Below are 20108 nucleotides of genomic sequence, written 5' to 3'. Positions count from 1 at the left end.
TATAACGTCGATTTGTCAAAAAATCAACTTTTTAATGCATCGATTTATCAAAACACTGATATTATAAAACTTCGACTCGCAAAAGTATCGACTTTTCTTTACATTGATTTTTCAAAACACCGATTCTCCAAATTATCGACTTATCAAATCATCAATTTGTCAAAATATAGATTTGCTAAAACATTTCATTTTCAATACATCAATTTAGCAAAACACTGATTTTCTAAAACGTCGACTCGCAAAAACGTCGACTTTTCATTACACTGATTTTTCAAAACATCAATAAATCAAAACATCGACTTTCCAATACATCGATTTTTTAAAACGTCGAATAATCACAGCACCTATTTTTTAATACACTCATTTTTAAAACATTAATTTATTAAAACATTCAATTTTCAATACAGCGATTTTTCAAAAAGTCTTATAACCACAGCGTTGATTTGTCAAAATGTCGATTTGATAAAACATCTAATTTGTAATGCAGCGATTTTCTAAGACATCGACTTTACAAAATGTATTGGAAATTTGATGCCTCTACAGATTGGTGCATTAGAAAATCGATGATTTGAAAATTCGTTCCTTTTGATGAGGTAATGTATTGAAAAGTCGGTGTGTAATAGATCTCGATGCTTTGACAATTCGATGTAATTGATTTTGTGTACAAATCATGCGTCCCGTCGCCGATGACGGGTATACCTAAAGCAAAAATTACTCTTGGTATTTTTGCGAGTAATTTTTGCTTTAGAATGACTTATATTTTCATTAAAAAATTTTTTCGAAATAAATTTTTTTTTTAATTTGTTTAAACAAAAGCAACAAATTTTTTTTAACGTTTGGAACTAGTTATATTGTATTTTTAGGACCTTAAACTATAAGAAACCATCATAAAAAAATCTATTTTTTGGGCGATAACACCGTTTTCTCAGACCCGGTCACAGATACTGCAAAAAATTCAACACTTCTGCTATTGATGCACCATTATTGGGCCGAGATTCGTCTTGTTATTGGCGAAGATAATTTATCATACACTGAAAAAAAACTAGTAGATTTGACTACTTTTTAAATACTCTGCCTAGTACAATAGGTCCTCCATTTTAAAAAGTTGTATTAACTATAAAAAATCACACGAAGCGAACTTATTTGGTATAAAAATAAATGTTTAATAAATATAAGTTTTGTATGTCAAATAATGTTAGTGATACAAAAAGAAACAACTTTCTTAAATTTTTTTTACAAAATTGTTTTTTGGAAAAATCCATTTTTTCCCTAAAATTATCATTTTTCTTTAAAAATTTGATAAAAATTGATCATCAACTCCCATTGTGCTCACATTTTTTTTCCTGTAATTTTCACGTAAAAATGCGTAAGTGTACCAAATTTAAGCTTTTTATGTCAAAAGATGTGGCCGCTAGGGGGGGTACATAGTCATTTTTAGTAAAAATTCATGGTTTTACCTTGACAACGCTATGATAATTCTAACCAGGTTCACTATATTTTTCTTGTAATCTACACGCGAAAATGCATATTGTGTACCAAATTTCAGCCCTTTAGATAAATTCGTGTGGCCGCTAGAGGGGGGGTACATGATCGATATTATAATAGGGTTCCGAACCGAGTACGGAACCCTAAAAAGTAGTTAAAATAATTAAGAATGCCCGAGGCGAAATTTAAGCCCTAATTTACAAGGAGTAAAGTAGAGTTAAACAGACCCTCTTCAGCTTCCTCAACCAGTCGCAAATTTACCTTTCTTCCACGTTTGGATTCAAAGGAGGGCCTACGGGAGTCTACAAGATCGAAAAGAGGGCCTATTTAGGTTCTAAGGGAAGCTAAAGAGGATTCAAATTTCGCCTCGGGTGTAGTTGGCAGAACGATATTTTGTAGTTGTTTCAGTTTTAGTAGTTGATTTATGTTTAGCAATTTCCCTGAACTCAACGTTAATAAATTTTTTATTTAAAATTGAGAAATACGCACCTAGGTCCAATAAGATATACTCAACAACATCAGGGGAAGAACAACGAAGCGCTTCACTCGAAAATTCATCATTAACATTCGCTTCATTATCGACGAGGTCATTTAAAGCTAATTACATAGTTTAGGCAAATCATTTAAACCTAATTAATATAAGCTATTATAAGTCAATTTGCATGTCTATATAGTAATAACAATTTTACTATTAGAGTTGGTCAAAACCAGGTAGGTGGGTCAAACCGGGTACCCCCAGTTTTCCATGATAGCTATTTCTATTTGTGTCACCCTTTACATATTACAACCAATATCATTTTAATGATATAACGATAAAAATAAAAATTCATTAATTAATTATTAAAAATAAAATTAATACAAATTTGAAAATTTTCGGTTTAAAAGATTTAACTGATGTTATTCATTATTAATATAATATATTTTGATTAAATTTATTGAATTTTAATTATTTTCTATAATGTAAGTGATATAGAATAATAATAATAATAATAAAATGAATATTCCATGATTTATATATTTTCTTGATAGTACCCCACCATCGGGGCAAAACCGGATACTATGCAGTTTTTTAAAAAACCTGGTTTAAATTGATCAAAAAAATTTTTTTTCATGACATTCAATTCAATAAAATAAAAATTCGTCTAAAAAGAAATTCTGTCTTATGAAATTCATACAAATGAAAATTGTAGGTAATAATTTTTTTGCTTTCGTTTTAATTCACCAATTATTTATTAATTTATTTATTTTCCAATATCTGATGTATTTTGTACAACCATTGACAATTTTCTATTGCACACAGTGAAAAAAATTATTTGATTTAAATATAATCAGTTATTTGATTGTTATCAAATAAATATTTACTTAACCAATAAATTTCGATGGTATTTGTTTTAAATATAGATATTATCTGTTCAAATGCAGTTTATTTAATTCGAAAAAAAATTATTTGGTTCAAGTAAATATTTATTTGATATAATAGTCAAGTAACCGATTATTTAAAAGAAATAAATTTTCAGTATCCCGTGTGGAAAAAGCCACGATCTTGCCCTCAAGAGTTCGGGGCCCCCGGCGGGGGCCCATGAGGGCTGATCCATATGGCGAATCCATGAGGGGCCCCGCATGGATCGCCCTCATGATCGATTATCAAAATTTTCTAAGTCCAAAAATCAAATATTTTTTTATCACCAAAAAATTAATGTTTATAATGATTCAGAACAACGAAAAACGCGTTTTTAATAAAAATATATTTACACTTTTTTGAAAATAACACTCACACTTATGGCAAAATAGATGAGGGCCACCGTAGGGGCCCGCATGGATCGCCCTCATGATCGATTAGCAAAATTTTCTAAGTCCAAAAATCAAATATTTTTTTATCAACAAAAAATGAATGTTTCCAATGATTCAAAACAACGAAAAACGCGTTTTTAATAAAAATATATTTACACTTTTTTGAAAATTCACCTGAGATGATTCATGATAATAATCATAAAGCATATAATTAATTATATTTTATAAATTGCATTTGATTGGAAAATATAATTTAATATCTTAACTTTAACTAAATGATGTTAAGCACTTTTCTTTGTTAGGTATTTTTCAAGTTTAAATAGCATCAAGAAGTTAGCATTCGTTTTGAAGTAGCGTGCGTAGCGTAGTTGGTAAAGCGTTAGACTCATAGTCCGTAGGTCGTAGGTTCGATTCCCCCCATGCGTTAGATTTATTTATTTCTCAGGTTTGCGTTTAATCATTAATTCTATGTATGAATTAATTGAAAAATGAAAATATCCGTTAATAGTATGCATAAATTACATATTTTTTAATTTTTTAATTAATTAATTTATTATTACTTTTAATTATATCCGACAGTTAATTAATTAGAACGTTAATTAATAAATTCAATTTGAGTAAGAATTTAATTTAAAATTGAATAATTATTAAATAAATATGTTATTTATTCATAACTTAAGCTTATTTATTATTAATTAACTTTTATTATTAATATTATTGATTAAAAAACATTATGGCAAACTTGAGGGCAAGATGAGGGCAAACGTGAGGGCCCATAAGGGCGCCCGTAGGGGCACCCTCATGGATCGCCCATGCGGGCGCCCTCATCGATGAGCATGTCGTTTCCATGAGGGGCCCCTATGGATCATCCATATGCGGCCCTCATGGCATGAGGGCGATCCATAAGGGCCCCCGCTGGGGGCCCACATCACTTTTCCACACGGGATACTAATAGCAAAATTGTAATTACTATTGATATGCAAATTGACTTATAATAGCTTATACTAATTAGGTTTTAATGATTTGTCTAAAATATGTAATTAGCTTTAAATGATCTTCCCTTTTCTTAGATGATCCCTTCCCCTCCACCAGGAACTCGTGAGTCTTTCGGCAAAGTAACACGCTGATCATCATCATTCGGTGCTAAACTGTCAAGAGTTTCGGAACTGTCTTTAAAATATTTTAAGAATATCCTTTATTATAAAAGTATTCTATAAATACTGATAAGTTTAAGTGTCGGAAGTGTGTTATATAGATAGTTTTGACAGTTTTTATCTATTGACAAAAACTAATATAGACTGAAAAACAAGTTCTGCAGTGCGAATTGTGAAACATTTGTGGATTACTTGTACTAAATATTATACAAAAAATTGTAAATCGTAAGTAACCACACTCAGTATAAATTATAATATTATATATTTACCAAACTTTTTATTTGAATGAATTGCAATTTATTTTTAAATACGTATATATTTAAAAAAAATTAAAGCGGGGTCTGTATATTTATTACTCGGACGGAGAGTTTTGATCGTGACAACGTCTTTTTTAATTAATTAAAATATATTTTATAAGATTATTATTTATAGTATTTATTTTGTACATAAACACATTGAAAAAAAATTTAGTTGATTCAAATAATCGGTTGCTTGACTATTATAAAATAAATATTTACTTGAACCAAATAATTTTTATTTGAATTAAATAAATTGGACTTGAACCAATAACTTTTTTATTTGAAACAAATACCATTTCTTTGACTCAAATAATAATTATTTGATAATAATCAAGTAACCGATTATTTGAATCAAATAAAAAATTTATCAGTGCATAAAATTAGAATAAACTGAAAATAATTTCCAAACAATTAAATTAAAAAATATTCAAAACGAAATGCCACATTATTGCCAATTGCTAAAATTTTGTTCCAGAATAATATCAAAACATAACCTCAATTATGGATTTACTCTGTTCAAGAATTGTGGTGGACCAGTTAATTACAACAATTCTTAAACAGAATACATCCATGATTGAGGTTATGTTTTGATATTATTCCGGTGCAAAATTTCTGCAATTGGCAATAATGTGACTACTATGTACACCAACACCACACTACACGATCGCGGATCGCTCCACATTTTTTTCCTCGAATAACGGCACGAAAAAAACAAAGTGACAGTTTCGGCAGCCATGTTTATTTTTACCATAATACATAAATAGGTATAGTGGATACTGTCAGCAGTAGCGCTGTATACTAACATGTTAAATCTTTAACCGGTCGGTGACATAGAAAACTTTAAAAAATTTCATTTTCAAATTTGACAAAATTTGGCATCGAGATTAGATACAAAGTAATCGAATTAAACAAAAATCTTGAAAATATGACTTATGGCACACTCACACCCTTTTGACTGCCTGCCTGCCTGCCTGCAGGTTACCATGGCAACGCACGAGTGTGAGTGAGACAGAAAATTTGAATTTTTAAATTTTCTGTCGCACTCACTCTCATGCGTTGCCATGATAACCTGCAGGCAGCCAAAAAGGTATGGGAGCGCCTTTATAGTTTTCGAGAAATCGGCGGCGATAAGAACGCCAATTTTTCTGACTGGCTCCCTAGACCTCGGAGTTAAACGAATTTCATTTGTCATAATTATTTTTGAGCCGAATTTTTATTTGTTCGAATTAGAATTTTGTAGAATTTTCATTAAAACGGTTTTCTATATTAAGTACAGAATTTTTATAGAATCGAAAATTCACTTCACAGAATTTTTATTTGCTCAAATTTTCATTTAATATAATAGGCATTTTAAAGAATTTTTATTGGGTAGAATTTGAGTGCATAGAATTTTATTTCAGATGAATTTTCATTTGTTCGAATTATTATTTGATATAATTTCCATATATACGATTTTTCATACTACAGAATTTTTACTTAACCGAAAAATCATTTAACAGAATTTCTAATTAATAGAATTTTCATTTAAATCCGAAATTGCAATGAGCCAAAAGTTTTGAACGTTCATATGAACGAAATTTGTTTTGTTACTTCTTTAAGTACGAATTTTATTACAAAATATTGTTTAAAATATCTAAAAAGAAGTCATTAATTTAATAATTGTTTAATTTACTGTTTTATTTTACATGGTCATCATAATTTTTAATAATTTATAGATTGAAAAAAATATTTCGTTCATATGAACGTTCAGAACTTTCGGCTTATAAATTGCAAATGGCTAAACAAACAATCGACAGAAAGATTTCGGCAAGATTTTTAAAATCAACCGGATAATTTTTCATTGGTTGATTTTAAAAATCGCGCCGAAAACTTTCTGTCGATTTTTTGTTCGGTCATTTGCAACTTCGGACAAATAAAAATTCTATCAATTAGAAATCCTGTTTAAATGATTTTTTGGTTAAGTAAAAATTCTGTATGTAAAGTATAAAAAATTGGTTATATGGAAATTATATCAAATAATAATTCGAAGAAATGAAAATTCATCTGAAATAAAATTCTATATGCATTAAAATTCTGCCCAATAAAAATTCTTTAAAATTCCTGTTATATTAAACGAAAATTTGAGCAAATAAAAATTTTGACAAATAGAAATTTGAGCAAATAAAAATTCTGTGAAGTGAATTTTCGATTGTATAAAAATTCTGTACTTGATATAGAAAACCGTTTTAATGAAAATGCTGCAAAATACTAATTCGAACAAATAAAAATTTGGCTCAAAAATAATTATGACAAATGAAATTCCATAAAATGAAGATTATTCTAACTAATGATTTTTAGAACATAATCATGTGTCCCATAAACTTTTGAGGACAGAATTTTTGCGTTACCAAATCTTCATTTGAGGGGCTGATAGTAAAAATGGTTTAAAATAACATTGGGAGCAAAAGTGGGATAAGTGACTTGGGAGCAAAAACGGGTTAAAATGATTCGTGTAATTTATTGATAAATTCATTATATTAACGATTAAAAAATATTAACAATAGGAAAAAATGCATATTTTATTATAATTAATATTTTTTAATCGATAATATAATGAATTTATCAATAAATTACACGAATCATTTTAACCCGTTTTTTCTCCCAAGTGGCTTATCCCACTTTTGCTCCCAATGTTATTTTAAATCATTTTTACTATCAGCCTCTTATTTTTAACAGGATTATTTTTATTTTGCTGAATTTTTCTTAATGGTATGTGGGGAAAGGACGTTTTTGTGGTTTGAAACTTTATCTGAAATAAAAAATAATTTCGGGTTAAAATTTTGGAGAAATGATTTTGTTTGGTACAAGGAATCTCGCTGTTCTACCCTTAAATCGAATCTTCAAATCACACTTTTCCATAAATTTACATAAAAATCTTATTAGGTTGTAAGTTCTTCACTTCTTTACGTGTAACAAGTTTTACGTCTGGAGTTTGATCCCCATAGGTTTCAAATTTTAATTCAACCCCTAAAATTGAATATAAAACGTGAAGGAGAATTACTTATTAGAAATTAAACATTTCTGAGAATAAGGGATGATTCATTGATTCCCTCCAGTCATGTGCAGTTGGCACCACTATCTTAAAAAATGAAAAAAGTATGCTGCGTTCTGGGTAGATTAGCAATAGTTCTACATTTCTATAAGTTTTAATTCCATAGTTCCGTAAATTTAGACAAAAAAGCATCATATTAAAAAAATAAGGTGCTAACTACACTGAGCACTATAATTTTTGTAAAAAAAAGAGTTCTGCCTTATTATTTTGATAGTAAATAGAGTTCTCTTATAAAACAAAAAATAGTTCCGCAAAATTTCAAAATTTATTTAAAAACTTATAATTTTGAAAAATTTTTTAAATTTAAAGTTTTAGTGAATTTGACCAAAGTTTTGGCGTCTTCATCAAGAGTTCTACAACTTATCCTTATGAAATTTTACTCCAAATTCAAAATAAAAAAAAAAAAATCGGACAAGTGCGAGTTACACTCGCATAAAAACCGAGGGTTCCGTACCCCTAATCCTAAAATTTGAGGGGTTTAAAGTGTGAAGGCCGATGGAAAAATTCCAATTTTGCTTAATTTTTCTTGTAATGTGAGCATGGAAATACATATCACAAGTTTTTAAAAATTTTTTAATTTTTTTATCATTTAACATTTTCAATTTTATGATTTTTTTAGATTTCACCAATTAATAAAAATATCAACAAATAAAAAATGTCAAAAGATAAAAAAAATAGCAAATGGTAAAAAAAAGAAAATGGCAAAAATGGCAAATTATAAAGAATGGCAAAACACTACAAAAAAATATAGCAAGCACAATTGGAGTTTTCGCTATATTTTTTTTGTAATCTACACGCAAAAATACGTAAAAGTGTATAAATTTGAAACTCTTTAGATAAAATATTCTTCGTTTTTTGAGGAAAAATCATGATTTTTATCGAAAATTATTAGTTTTTCCTTGAAAACACTATGATAATTAACTCCAATCGTTCTCGCTGTATTTTTTTTGTAATTTACAAGTAAAAATACGTAAAAAAGTATAAATTTGGATCCCTTAGGATAAAATTTTCTTCTTTTTTTATTCGAAAAATCCATGATTTTTTCTAAAAATATGAGTTTTCCTTAAAAACAATATGAACATCAACTCCAATTGTGCTCGCTATATTTTTCCTGTAATCTACACGCAAAAATACGTAAGTATACCAAATATGAACTGCCTTCGTCAAATATTGTGTGCGCTAGGAGGATTCATCGCTTTTTTTCAAAATTTTTGATTTTTTCTTGACAACGCTATGTAAATTAATCCGAATCATGTTCGCTTTATTTTTCCTGTAATTTTCACGTAAAAATACATAAGTGTACCAAATTTGAGCTCTCTATGTAAAAAGATGTGGCAACCAGGGGAGGGGGGGTACATAGTCATTTTTAGGGATTTTTCGTAAAAATTCATGGTTGTTCCTTGACAACGCTATGATAATTAATTCCTATGAGATTCGCTATATTTTTCCTGTAATCTACACGCCAAAATACATATGTATACCAAATTTCAGCCATCTAGATAAATTCGTGTGGCCGCTAGGGGGGGGGGGGTACATGCCTTGCTTCACTAGTCTCATTAATAGGGTTCCCCCTTCGGGTACGGAACCCTAAAAAGTGCTGAACTTTGACATTTTCGAAAATTTTTTTTCGCATGATTAAACCCCAAATTTCATTTGATATAAAATCATTTAACGTAAAATTATTTTGATATACATAGGTAAATCTTATATGACCTAAATTTCATTTGACATAAAGTTCATTTAATATATATCTCATTTGACATAAAACTTATTTGATATAAAATTCATTTGACATAAAATTTATTTGGCATAAAAGTTGCTTATATGTAAGACAAGGATAACCAATGCTATTTTTATGATAAATGAGATTTATATTAAATGAATTTTATGTCAAATGAAATTTATATCAAATAAAACTTTTGTCAAATGGAATTTATGACAAGTGACTATATATTATGTTAAATAAATTTTATGTCAATGTACAATTATGTTAATTTAAATTCAAGTGAAATGAGTTTTATGTCAAATGATATTTATGTCACGTGCAAAAAATGACATTTTTCAACCCGATTACGGACCTGGCCCCGATCCGATTTCCTGTTCTGGCCCGGGTTAGTAAATTTCTATAGACCCGACCAGGGCCAGGCCTGGTTGCCATATTTAAAAATTTTTAAAAACTTGTGAAAATACATTTATAGCATTTTATGACATTTTTTTCTCTCTAAATCTGAATTAGTAAAAATGTTTACTAATTTAAATTAGTGACTCAATTTTTGCTTATGAATTAGTAAAAAGTGAATCTTTCTTAAATTTCACTAATTGTTAGTAAAAGTTACTAATAATTAGTAAAATTTTACTAATTCATTGCAAAAAGTGAGTCACTAATTTAAATTAGTAAACATTTTTACTAATTCAGATTCAGAGAGTAAACGAAACAATTATCCAAATAATTTTTTTCAACTTTTGTTTCCCCACATAGCACGACTTCTTGCTGGGAGGTTACTGTAACGATATCTGTAGGGTTTGTAAGGTTACCGTGTAAGCCTGCAGTAAACTTGAGGTCATCTTAAAACTTCCGCCTTACAGTAAGCTTACACAGTAAAGCTAAGGTAAGCTTACACAGTAAGGTCGTGGTAAGTTTACATAGTAAGGTTGTGGTAAGCTTACACGGTAAGGTTGTTGTAAGCTTCCCGTAAGGTTACTGTAAGGTTGCTGTAAGGTTACTGTTAATATAAAGTAATATGAAAATATATTAAAAATAATTATATTATATTATATATTATATTATAAATTTTTTTTGTATAAAAAATTATATATTTGGTAAAGTACTTTATGAACCCCAATAGGGTTTGTCAAATAAAAGTTACTGCGCAGCCGTATGTGCCATAGGAAACTACTGCGCATAAATATTAATAAATTTTATTTATTAACAACATTCTATGTTTACAGTAACCTTACATCAACCTTACAGTAACCTTAAAGGAAGCTTACAACTACCTTACCGTGTAAGCTTACAACAACTTTACTATGTAAACTTACCACGACCTTACTGTGTAAGCTTACCTTAGCTTTACTGTGTAAGCTTACTGTAAGGCGGAAGTTTTAAGATGACCTCAAGTTTACTGCAGGCTTACACGGTAACCTTACAAACCCTACAGATATCGTTACAGTAACCTCCCAGCAAGAAGTCGTGCTACACGGAAAGAAATTTAGTAGCAATATTTGATAAATCTGATAGGAAATTTCAGTATTCTCTTTTTCAAACGCGGAACATTTGGGTTTGGTAACGAAAATTGGTATATTTTTACCAATAGTCTTTTTAGTAAATATATTCCAGAAATTGAAATTATTATTTCGTAAATTGATAAATTTATACGAAAAATCAGAAGTAAGTTAAACCGACGCGCACTTCGTTATTTACTAAATTTATATGAAAATTTGGAAAGATTATTTCGAAATTTGTTAAAACTGTACTAAAAATTCGAAGTGGTTCAGTCGTGACAGATGACGACAGAAACACCAATAGATTCTACGCCAAAGTTTTATCTCTTTCTCATCTCGAGGATAGACGAGGATATGAACATTTAAATGCACACACACACACACACCGCATTGTTTTACATCGATTGGCTTATTTTTATTCCTAACCTATACTAACGATAATACGTATAACATTCGCAGAATAACGCTTCATATACAAATTTACGCTCATGTGAAAAACTGATGTGACCATTCTTTGTATACTAACCAGACATATTTTTCACCGCTTATGAGAAAGGTGAAATTATATCAAAACATGTTTAAAAATATAAATAAAAATCATTATTTATTGGAAAATAATTAAATATTTTATTATTTTTTGAAGAACAATTTTTTTTACTGATTTATTGTAAAATATTCGAAATTAATTATATAAAAGAAATTCAGGTCAGCTTCGTCAGTCTCCGTTACCACTCGGTGAGGATCGGGCAATTCCGAACGTTCAACTTCGGCAAATTTCGTCGAATCTCGTTAACTTTGATATTTCTTTTTCAATTTTCATATCAAATATACACGGAGAGAAATCTGGTGCGATTTACGCATGAGCATGTCCTTAGGAATATAGTAACAGACGCTTTCAAGCAAAAATCCTAAGTGAGCGAGGTATTATTGTATGAGTCTCACCTGATATTCAGATGGAATCTTATAGTTTTTGCTTGGAAGTGTCCATGCTATATTCCTATGGACTTGCTCATGCGCAAATCGCAGCAGATTTCTCTCCGTGTATCAAAATCTGAAATAATTATATCATTTTATACAATTCTAATTACGAAATTTGAAATATTTGGTTAGAAAAATTGATAAAGAGCTTATTAAAATTTGACATTTTTGTGTTTCAATAAAAAGATTTCAGATTTCGTAAATATTATATCAAATTTTCTTTCCAACTATATTAAATATTCTTATTTTAATCTCAATCATTCTTAAAGATAGTATCGAAAATCGTTATCATGCCAAAATGTTCCGCAAATGTGACCAAATATACTAAAAAGTAACACCATAATATCAAATATTGCTACAAACTTTCTTTCCGTGTATGTGGGTAAATGATCATTTTCATTTTATAAGGTGTAATTATTAATTAATGAAAATTACAATTACAAGCAAGATTGCCTCAAGTAACAATTGCAGCAAGCATATTGTAAGCTTGTCTTATGCACATATGAACCTTTTATTGCAAGCTTCATTAAGCTTTCACTGCAAGGTTGCAACAATCTGTCATTGCAAAATTGCGGCAACATTTTTTTGAAAGCTTGCAGCAACCTTTCATTGCAAGCTTGCTAAAGTGGGACATTTTGTTACTTGAGGCAATCTTGTTGGAAGCTTGCCGCGCAAGCTTGGTAACCTGGAATTTTTATAATGCTGCAAGGTTGTTGCAAGTTTTTGTGCTGTCTGGGTTACGAGTTCTGATGCACTGAAAGACTTTTTGTTTCAAAAATTAATATAATTTGTTTCAAAATGAGGATAACTGTATTTTTGTACTATTTAGTCGTATGAACGTACTAGTTTCTAACCAAATAACCAAAAATTAGTATGGACCATACTAATTTTTGGTATTATTTGGTTAGAAACTAGTACGTTCATACGACTAAATAGTACAAAAATACAGTTATCCTCATTTTGAAACAAATTATATTAATTTTTGAAACAAAAAGTCTTTCAGTGTGTGAGTGCCGTTTAAACCCCGCTATGTTCTACAAAAAACAATCTTAAATTTTTTTCTAAACTTAAAAAACAAAAACTACATGACCTTAAAATTTCAAAAAAGAAATTAAAATCTTTCAAAATTGAGTTCCAGACGTTATGATTGAAGTCCTATTTGCCCCCCCATTAAGGGTCTTTTTGTAGAATTTAGTGGGAGAAAATGGAACTACTATCAGAACAGTTATAACTGAATTTTGAAATATTTTCATTGTTGTCTATTGAAAGTACTGTAGTTTCTTTGATAATAAATTTGGGACGCATGCATATACACGGAAAGAAATTTAGTAGCAATATTTGATAAATCTGATAGGAAATTTTAGTATTCTCTTTTTCAAACGCGGAACATTTGGGTTTGATAACGAAAATCGGTATATTTTTACCAATAGTCTTTTTAGTAAATATATTCCAGAAATTGAAATTATTATTTCGTAAATTGATAAATTTATACGAAAAACCAGAAGTAAGTTAAATCGACGCGCACTTCGTTATTTACTAAATTTATATGAAAATTTGGAAAGATTATTTCGAAATTTGTTAAAACTATACTAAAAATTCGAAGTGGTTCAGTCGTGACAGATGACGACAGAAACTCCAACAGATTCTACGCCAAAGTTTTATCTCTTTCTCATCTCGAGGATAGACGAGGATATGAACTTTTAAATGCACACACACATACACCGCATTGTTTTACATCGATTGGCTTATTTTTATTCCTAACCTATACTAACGATAATACGTATAACATTCGCAGAATAACGCTTCATATACAAATTTACGCTCATGTGAAAAACTGATGTGACCATTCTTATATACTAACCAGACATATTTTTCACCGCTTATGAGAAAGGTGAAATTATATTAAAACATGTTTAAAAATATAAATAAAAATCATTATTTATTGGGAAATAATTAAATATTTTATTATTTTTTGAAGAACAATTTTTTTTACTGATTTATTGTAAAATCTTCGAAATTAATTATATAAAAGAAATTCAGGTCTGTATCAAGATAATGGTAAAAAGGGGCTTGTCTAAAGAGCTTCGTCAGTCTTCGTTACCACTCGGTGAGGATAGGGCAATTCCGAACGTTCAACTTCGGCAAATTTCGTCGAATCTCGTTAACTTTGATATTTCTTTTTCAATTTTCATATCAAATATATCAAAATCTAAAATAATTATATCATTTTATACAATTCTAATTACGAAATTTGAAATATTTGGTTAGAAAAATTGATAAAGAGCTTATTAAAATTTGACATTTTTGTGTTTCAATAAAAAGATTTCAGATTTCGTAAATATTATATCAAATTTTCATTCCAACTATATTAAATATTCTTATTTTAATCTCAATCATTCTTAAAAATAGTATCGAAAATCGTTATCATGCCAAAATGTTCCGCAATTGTAACCAAATATACTAAAAAGTAACACCATAATATCAAATATTGCTACAAACTTTCTTTCCGTGTACCCTTCATTAGACTTGACGGAATTTTTGAAGTGTCAAATTAAAAATTATCCAATTTACATTCAGTAGAATTATAAAAAAGAGATTTTATAATGAGCCCAATTTTAATAATTAAACATGTCTATTAAACAAAATTTTGATTTTGTAGAATTTCTATATATTTAACTGAACTTAGATAAAGCAGATTTTCTAATATATAGAATTTTTAAATAACACAATTTCCATTTAACAAAATTGATATCTAGAAAAATTTTTATTTATCAGAATTGTTCTTTTGTCAAACTTCTATTTATCCGAATATTAACTTAAAAGTATTTTAATTAACAGAATTTCCAATTAAAATAATTTCTATATAAAAAAATTCACATTTAACAAAAGTTTTATTCAAGAAATTTCTGTTGAATCTAATTTTTATTTATACACTGAGAAAAAAAATTTAATCTTTGCAACAAAATTGTTTATTTGGAAATTTTGGTTCTTGTAACTAAATTTTGGTTTGCTCAAACAGAGTCGTAGAGTTATCTCAACCAAACATTTGGTTAGGCCAACAAAATTATTTGGTTGAACATTTTTAAATTCCAACCAAAATTTGGTTACGACAACAAAATAGTTTGGTCTAAAAAATCAAATGATCGTTTGTTGTCCTAACCAAAATTTGGTTGCGACAACCAAATAATTTGATTCGCTCTCAGCTCATAGCTTAAGAGAACAGTTAGTTTAAATCTCTCACGAGGATGGGTAGTCCAGTGGTCAGAGCTCCCGACCTTCAGTTTTAAAACAGAGGTTCGATCCCAGGTGGAGATGAGATTTTTCAAAGTCCTCAAATATTTCAATTGGATAAATATAAATTCAATGTTAAATTGATTATAAATAAATAATGAAATAAATAAAAAAGATAAAAAGAAAAGAGATAAAGTAGAATAAAATTTTTAATTTTACAAAAAAAACTGTTTGTTTGATAAACCAAACATTTTTGTTATGCAAACAGAAAACACTCAACCAAATTTTTTGGTTGACTCAAGCAAATAGTTTGGTTGCTTAAATACCAACAAAATTTTTTTGTTGGCCCAACCAAATTTTGGTTGCTCTGACTAAACATTTTTCTCAGTGTAGAATTATCATTTAACAGTAATTCTTCTTAGCTAAATTTTTAAGACAGCGAATTTCTATTGCACAGTTACTTTATTTGACCAAAGTTTCACTTATCCGAATTTTCATTAGATAGAAATGTTAAAATGTCGAATTTCCATTTGATCCAACTTTTATATATCAGATTATCCACTTGGTATACAAATTTCAGCGGGAGTTTTAAAATCAACCAATCAAAAATTATTAAGAAAATTGTGATTGGTTGATTTTAAAACTCCCGCTGAAATTTGTATACCAAGTGGATAATCTGATATATAAAAGTTCGATCAAATGGAAATTCGACGTTTTAACATTTCTATCTAATAAAAATTCGGATAAGTGAAACTTTGGTCAAATAAAGTAACTGTGAAATAGAAATTCGCTGTCTTAAAAATTTAGCTAAGAAGAATTACTGTTAAATGATAATTCTATAAATAAAAATTAGATTGAACAGGAATTTCTTGAATAAAACTTTTATTAAATGTGAATTTTGTTATATAGAAATTATTTTATTGGAAATTCTGTGAATTAAAATACTTTTAATTTAATATTCGGATAAATAGAAATTCGACGAAAGAACAATTCTGATAAATAAAAATTCTTTTTATGAAAATTTTTCTAGATATCAATTTTGTTAAATGGAAATTGTGTTATTTGAAAATTCTATATATTAGAAAATCTGCTTTATCTAAGTTCAGTTAAATATATAGAAATTCTACAAAATCAAAATTTTGTTTAATAGAAATGTTTAATTATTAAAATTGGACTCATTATAAAATCTCTTATTTAAAATTTTACTGAATGAAAATTCGATAATTTTTAATTTGACACTACAAAAATTCCGTCAAGTCTAATGAAGGGAATATTTATGCGTCCCATAAATTTAAGTAGAAAAAATTTTATTACGGTTTGTTTTAGAACTCAATAAAGGACAAACAGAACTCCAATCAAAACTCTTGGAATTCAATTTTGAAACAAATGAATATTTTTTAAATTCCAAAGTCATGTAGTTTTATTTAATTTTAAGTTTAAAAAAAATTAGGACTGTTTTTTGTAGAACTTCGTGAGGGGTAAACAGAACACATATCAGAACTTGCGGAACTCGTAATATAAATATTTTTTAAAATAAAAAAGTAGCTTAAGTAGCTTATAGCTAGTTTTTTTTCGATTGTACATGTACAAAACTATTTTTCAAAAAAAGAGAACTCTAGAACTCTGTTACAACTATTCAGAACTCTAAAAAATTTTTATTTTTTTAAAGTGGAGGGCTGCGTGAAGTTAGCCCCACAGCATGAAAAATCGATTTGTTAACAATTAACTCCCGGAACTATTTCTAAAAACTATCAGGAAATTTAGAACTATGCTAAAGAAAGTCCGAACTCTAAAAAAATTTAATTTTTTGAAAGTGGGAGGTAATTTTAAAAAAATTTTTTTTAATAATTTTCAAGTTCAGCACTTTTTTTGATTTTAAATTTGGAGTAAAATGTCATTAGAATAATTCATAATTATTATAAGTTTTTAATTCTAGTACGCACTCTATTTTTTTCGCATTAATTATGAATAATTTAAATATTGTTGTCTATAGTGAGATTAGACTTTTTACATCTGTATTCACTGCAAATAAAATTTATTACCTAGTCTAATTCAATTATTTTTAAAATAATTTAATTTTATCTAAATTATCTATAATTAATTTATTATTATCTTATTTATTACTTTATTCTTCTATGTAAATTATCTTACTTTTCACATTTCATAATTTGAATTAAGAATATCCTAAAGGAATATGCACAATTCCCCACGTTTTTTGAAAAATCTGTATTTTCGAAAAACAAGCAAAATTTTTATAATTGTATTGAAGTTTAATTAATTGATCATGCCAAGAGTTGTGTTTGTACGTGTACTAAAAGTTCTATATATAGTACAATAGTCACAAAAAATTGAAATAATAGTTTTGATCCAAAAACAAAACCCGATGCACAACTATCCCCATTCCTCCCCTCTTTTACTAAAACACTTTTTATTATAAATTACTTTTTAATTTAAAAATACGAAAATTTATGGAGTCACACTAACTTTTGATTTTAATCTTTACACTTAAAATGTCTTTTTTAAAAACTTGCAAAAAATGAAATTTATATTTTTCGTTTTCAGAAAACTTTGCAGACCTTTGGAATCATGATGCACAACGTTCGAGAAATAAGTAGACAAATGCAAATGGCGAGTATTGCAAGGATTCAACAGATTTTCGCTGGGGACGTTACCAATCAATTTAAAAATGCAGTTAGAAGAAATGATGAAGCTCGTATTAATGAATTAATAACGCAAAAAACTTCTCTTGTGAGAGACAAATTTAGCAACGATACATTTTTGCATATTGTTGCTAAGGATGGAACACCAGAGGCTGCGATTCGATTATTGCAACTGGGATCAGATGTTCACGCCAGGAACTTAGAGGGAAAAACTCCAATTTTTTATGCTTTAAAACATTCTGCTCCAATGATTAGGGCTTTTTTAAATAATGCAGAAATAATTCAAAAAAATAATTATACTTTACTTTTGGATGCTTTAGTAATTGGTTCGGAAGAAATTGTAGGAGTTATATTAAATAAATGTCTTATTAAAATCGCGGAATATTCGTTACAAAATGTAATTTCACCCACAAGATTACAATCAGATTTTTGCGAGTTTCAAAATACCGAAGATCTAATAAATTCTATTTTGCGCAATAGGTTCCAATTATTTCTAGAAGAACAAGATTATGTGCCTTTCATTTTCTTTGTTGCGAAAATTGGAAGAACCGATATTTTACAATTAATTCTAAACGAGTGCAGGGTCGTATTGAATGCTAAAGGAAAAAATAAAGTAACACCTCTTCATTTAGCAGTAATTGCTCAACTTCCGGAAGTTGTGCTCTTTCTTTTAGAAAACGGCGCAAACCCAAACTGCCAGATTCAAAAACAAATAACACCACTTCACATTGCAGCGTTTTTACAAAACGAAGAAATTTGTGAGCTTCTCTTGAATTTCAGAGCCGATTGTAATATAGGGTCGTTTGATATCGGATATCCATTGCATCTAGTTTGTGGATCAAATTATGGACAGGTTCTCAAAAAACGGCTTAATCAAACTTTTCTTAATATGTTCGACAGTTGTAAAACATTCGACGAAAAAACTATCAATCGTACAATAATGAAACTCTTACTAGAAAACGGAGCTAATCCGGAATTTCAGAGTCGTTATCTAGAATTACCCTTATTATACGCTTGTCGTTGTGATCGTTTGGAAGAAGTAAAACTTCTTCTTGAATTTGGTGCAAATGTTCGAGCTGTGGATAGTCAAGGAAATTCGGCTTTACATCATGCATGCATTGGAAATGCCTTTGAAATTGTTAGAATGTTATTAGAACAGGGTGTCGATATTGAAACAAAAAATCAACGCAATCATACTCCATTTGTATTTTCATTAAACAGTTCGTTAAATCTGAAAATGTTAGAATTCCTCGTCGATAATGGAGCGAATGTTAATGCTGAATTTTCAAGTGGATTATATGAAGCACTTCGTTGTTCTTCGCCTGATGTTGTCGAGTACTTATTGGAACTAGGTGCGGATTACTCAATTTTGAATAAAAAATTTGTTGACGTTGAGGTTAGGGAAATAGCTAAACATAAACTTTTTATATCATATATAACTTTGTATAAAAATGAATCGCTTAAAAATATACAGCGTTTCTATGATGAAAACGATTGTGAAATGCAGAAAAAAATTATCGATCATTTTGACAAATGTAAATGCGAAATTACAAAATTGAAAATGACAAAAATTTCGGAAGAATTAACAATATCTTATTTTGATTTCTTAACAAGGAATTTTTATAGTACTGTTCAGATTTTCAATAATACAAAATTGAGAAAAATTTTAAGTTTCAAAACAGCGAATTCGGAATTAAAAAATGAATTTCCTTGTTATAATTACTTGTTAAGAAAGCGATTTGAAAGGGTTAAAAGTTTAGAGATTTTTGTTAATAAAAGTTCCGATTTTATTTATCATTGTGGGACACTTAAGGTGCCAATTCTTGTCACTGAAAAAATTTTGGGAAATCTTTCCTCACATGATTTCCGAGTTCTGGGTACAAGTTTGTCCAATGAAAGCTTTTAAAATCTATACGTCACATTATATCTAATTAACTAGAAATGTAAGTCATTTAAAATAACTGCGTAAATATGTTAGATATTATTCTTAAAAATAAAAAATTGCTTAATTATTTTTATACTTATAATAAAAGTTATTTCTTTATAAGAAATTGAAAATTTTATTTTATTTTTTATTAATTTATAATCCTTTCCTTTATTTCACAAATTCCCAAACAACTATATATAGGATATTAAAATTAATTTTTATTAAAACTTTGCGAAACTATTTCTTCGTTTTGAGGTTATGTTAGTGTCT

General features: G+C 28.5%; 2 protein-coding genes across 2 annotated transcripts in view; one reads left to right on the top strand and one right to left on the bottom strand.

Moving 5' to 3' along the window:
- The window catches only part of LOC127285999 (innexin inx2-like), a 55773-nt gene that overhangs the window by 35305 nt on the left and 360 nt on the right, over positions 1 to 20108 (bottom strand). The window lies entirely within an intron of this gene.
- LOC127285993 (ankyrin-1-like) lies at positions 4376 to 19320 on the top strand. Its single transcript, XM_051312244.1, has 3 exons — positions 4376 to 4655; positions 17814 to 19263; positions 19313 to 19320. The coding sequence occupies exons 2-3, from the start codon at positions 17838 to 17840 to the stop codon at positions 19318 to 19320; spliced, it is 1434 nt and encodes a 477-aa protein (XP_051168201.1). The 5' UTR covers positions 4376 to 4655; positions 17814 to 17837.

This window comes from Leptopilina boulardi, unplaced genomic scaffold (genome assembly GCF_019393585.1).
Source record: "Leptopilina boulardi isolate dan_hultmark-lab unplaced genomic scaffold, ZJU_Lbou_2.1 LbouV2_342, whole genome shotgun sequence".
NCBI lineage: Eukaryota > Metazoa > Arthropoda > Insecta > Hymenoptera > Figitidae > Leptopilina > Leptopilina boulardi.
The sequence above is the reverse complement of the archived record's forward strand: the minus strand, read 5'-3'. Positions and strand labels throughout refer to the sequence as shown.

Bases quoted from the DNA above. Each gene is read 5' to 3' on its own strand.
- LOC127285993 (XM_051312244.1), top strand. From the start codon at position 17,838: ATGATGCACAACGTTCGAGAAATAAGTAGACAAATGCAAATGGCGAGT.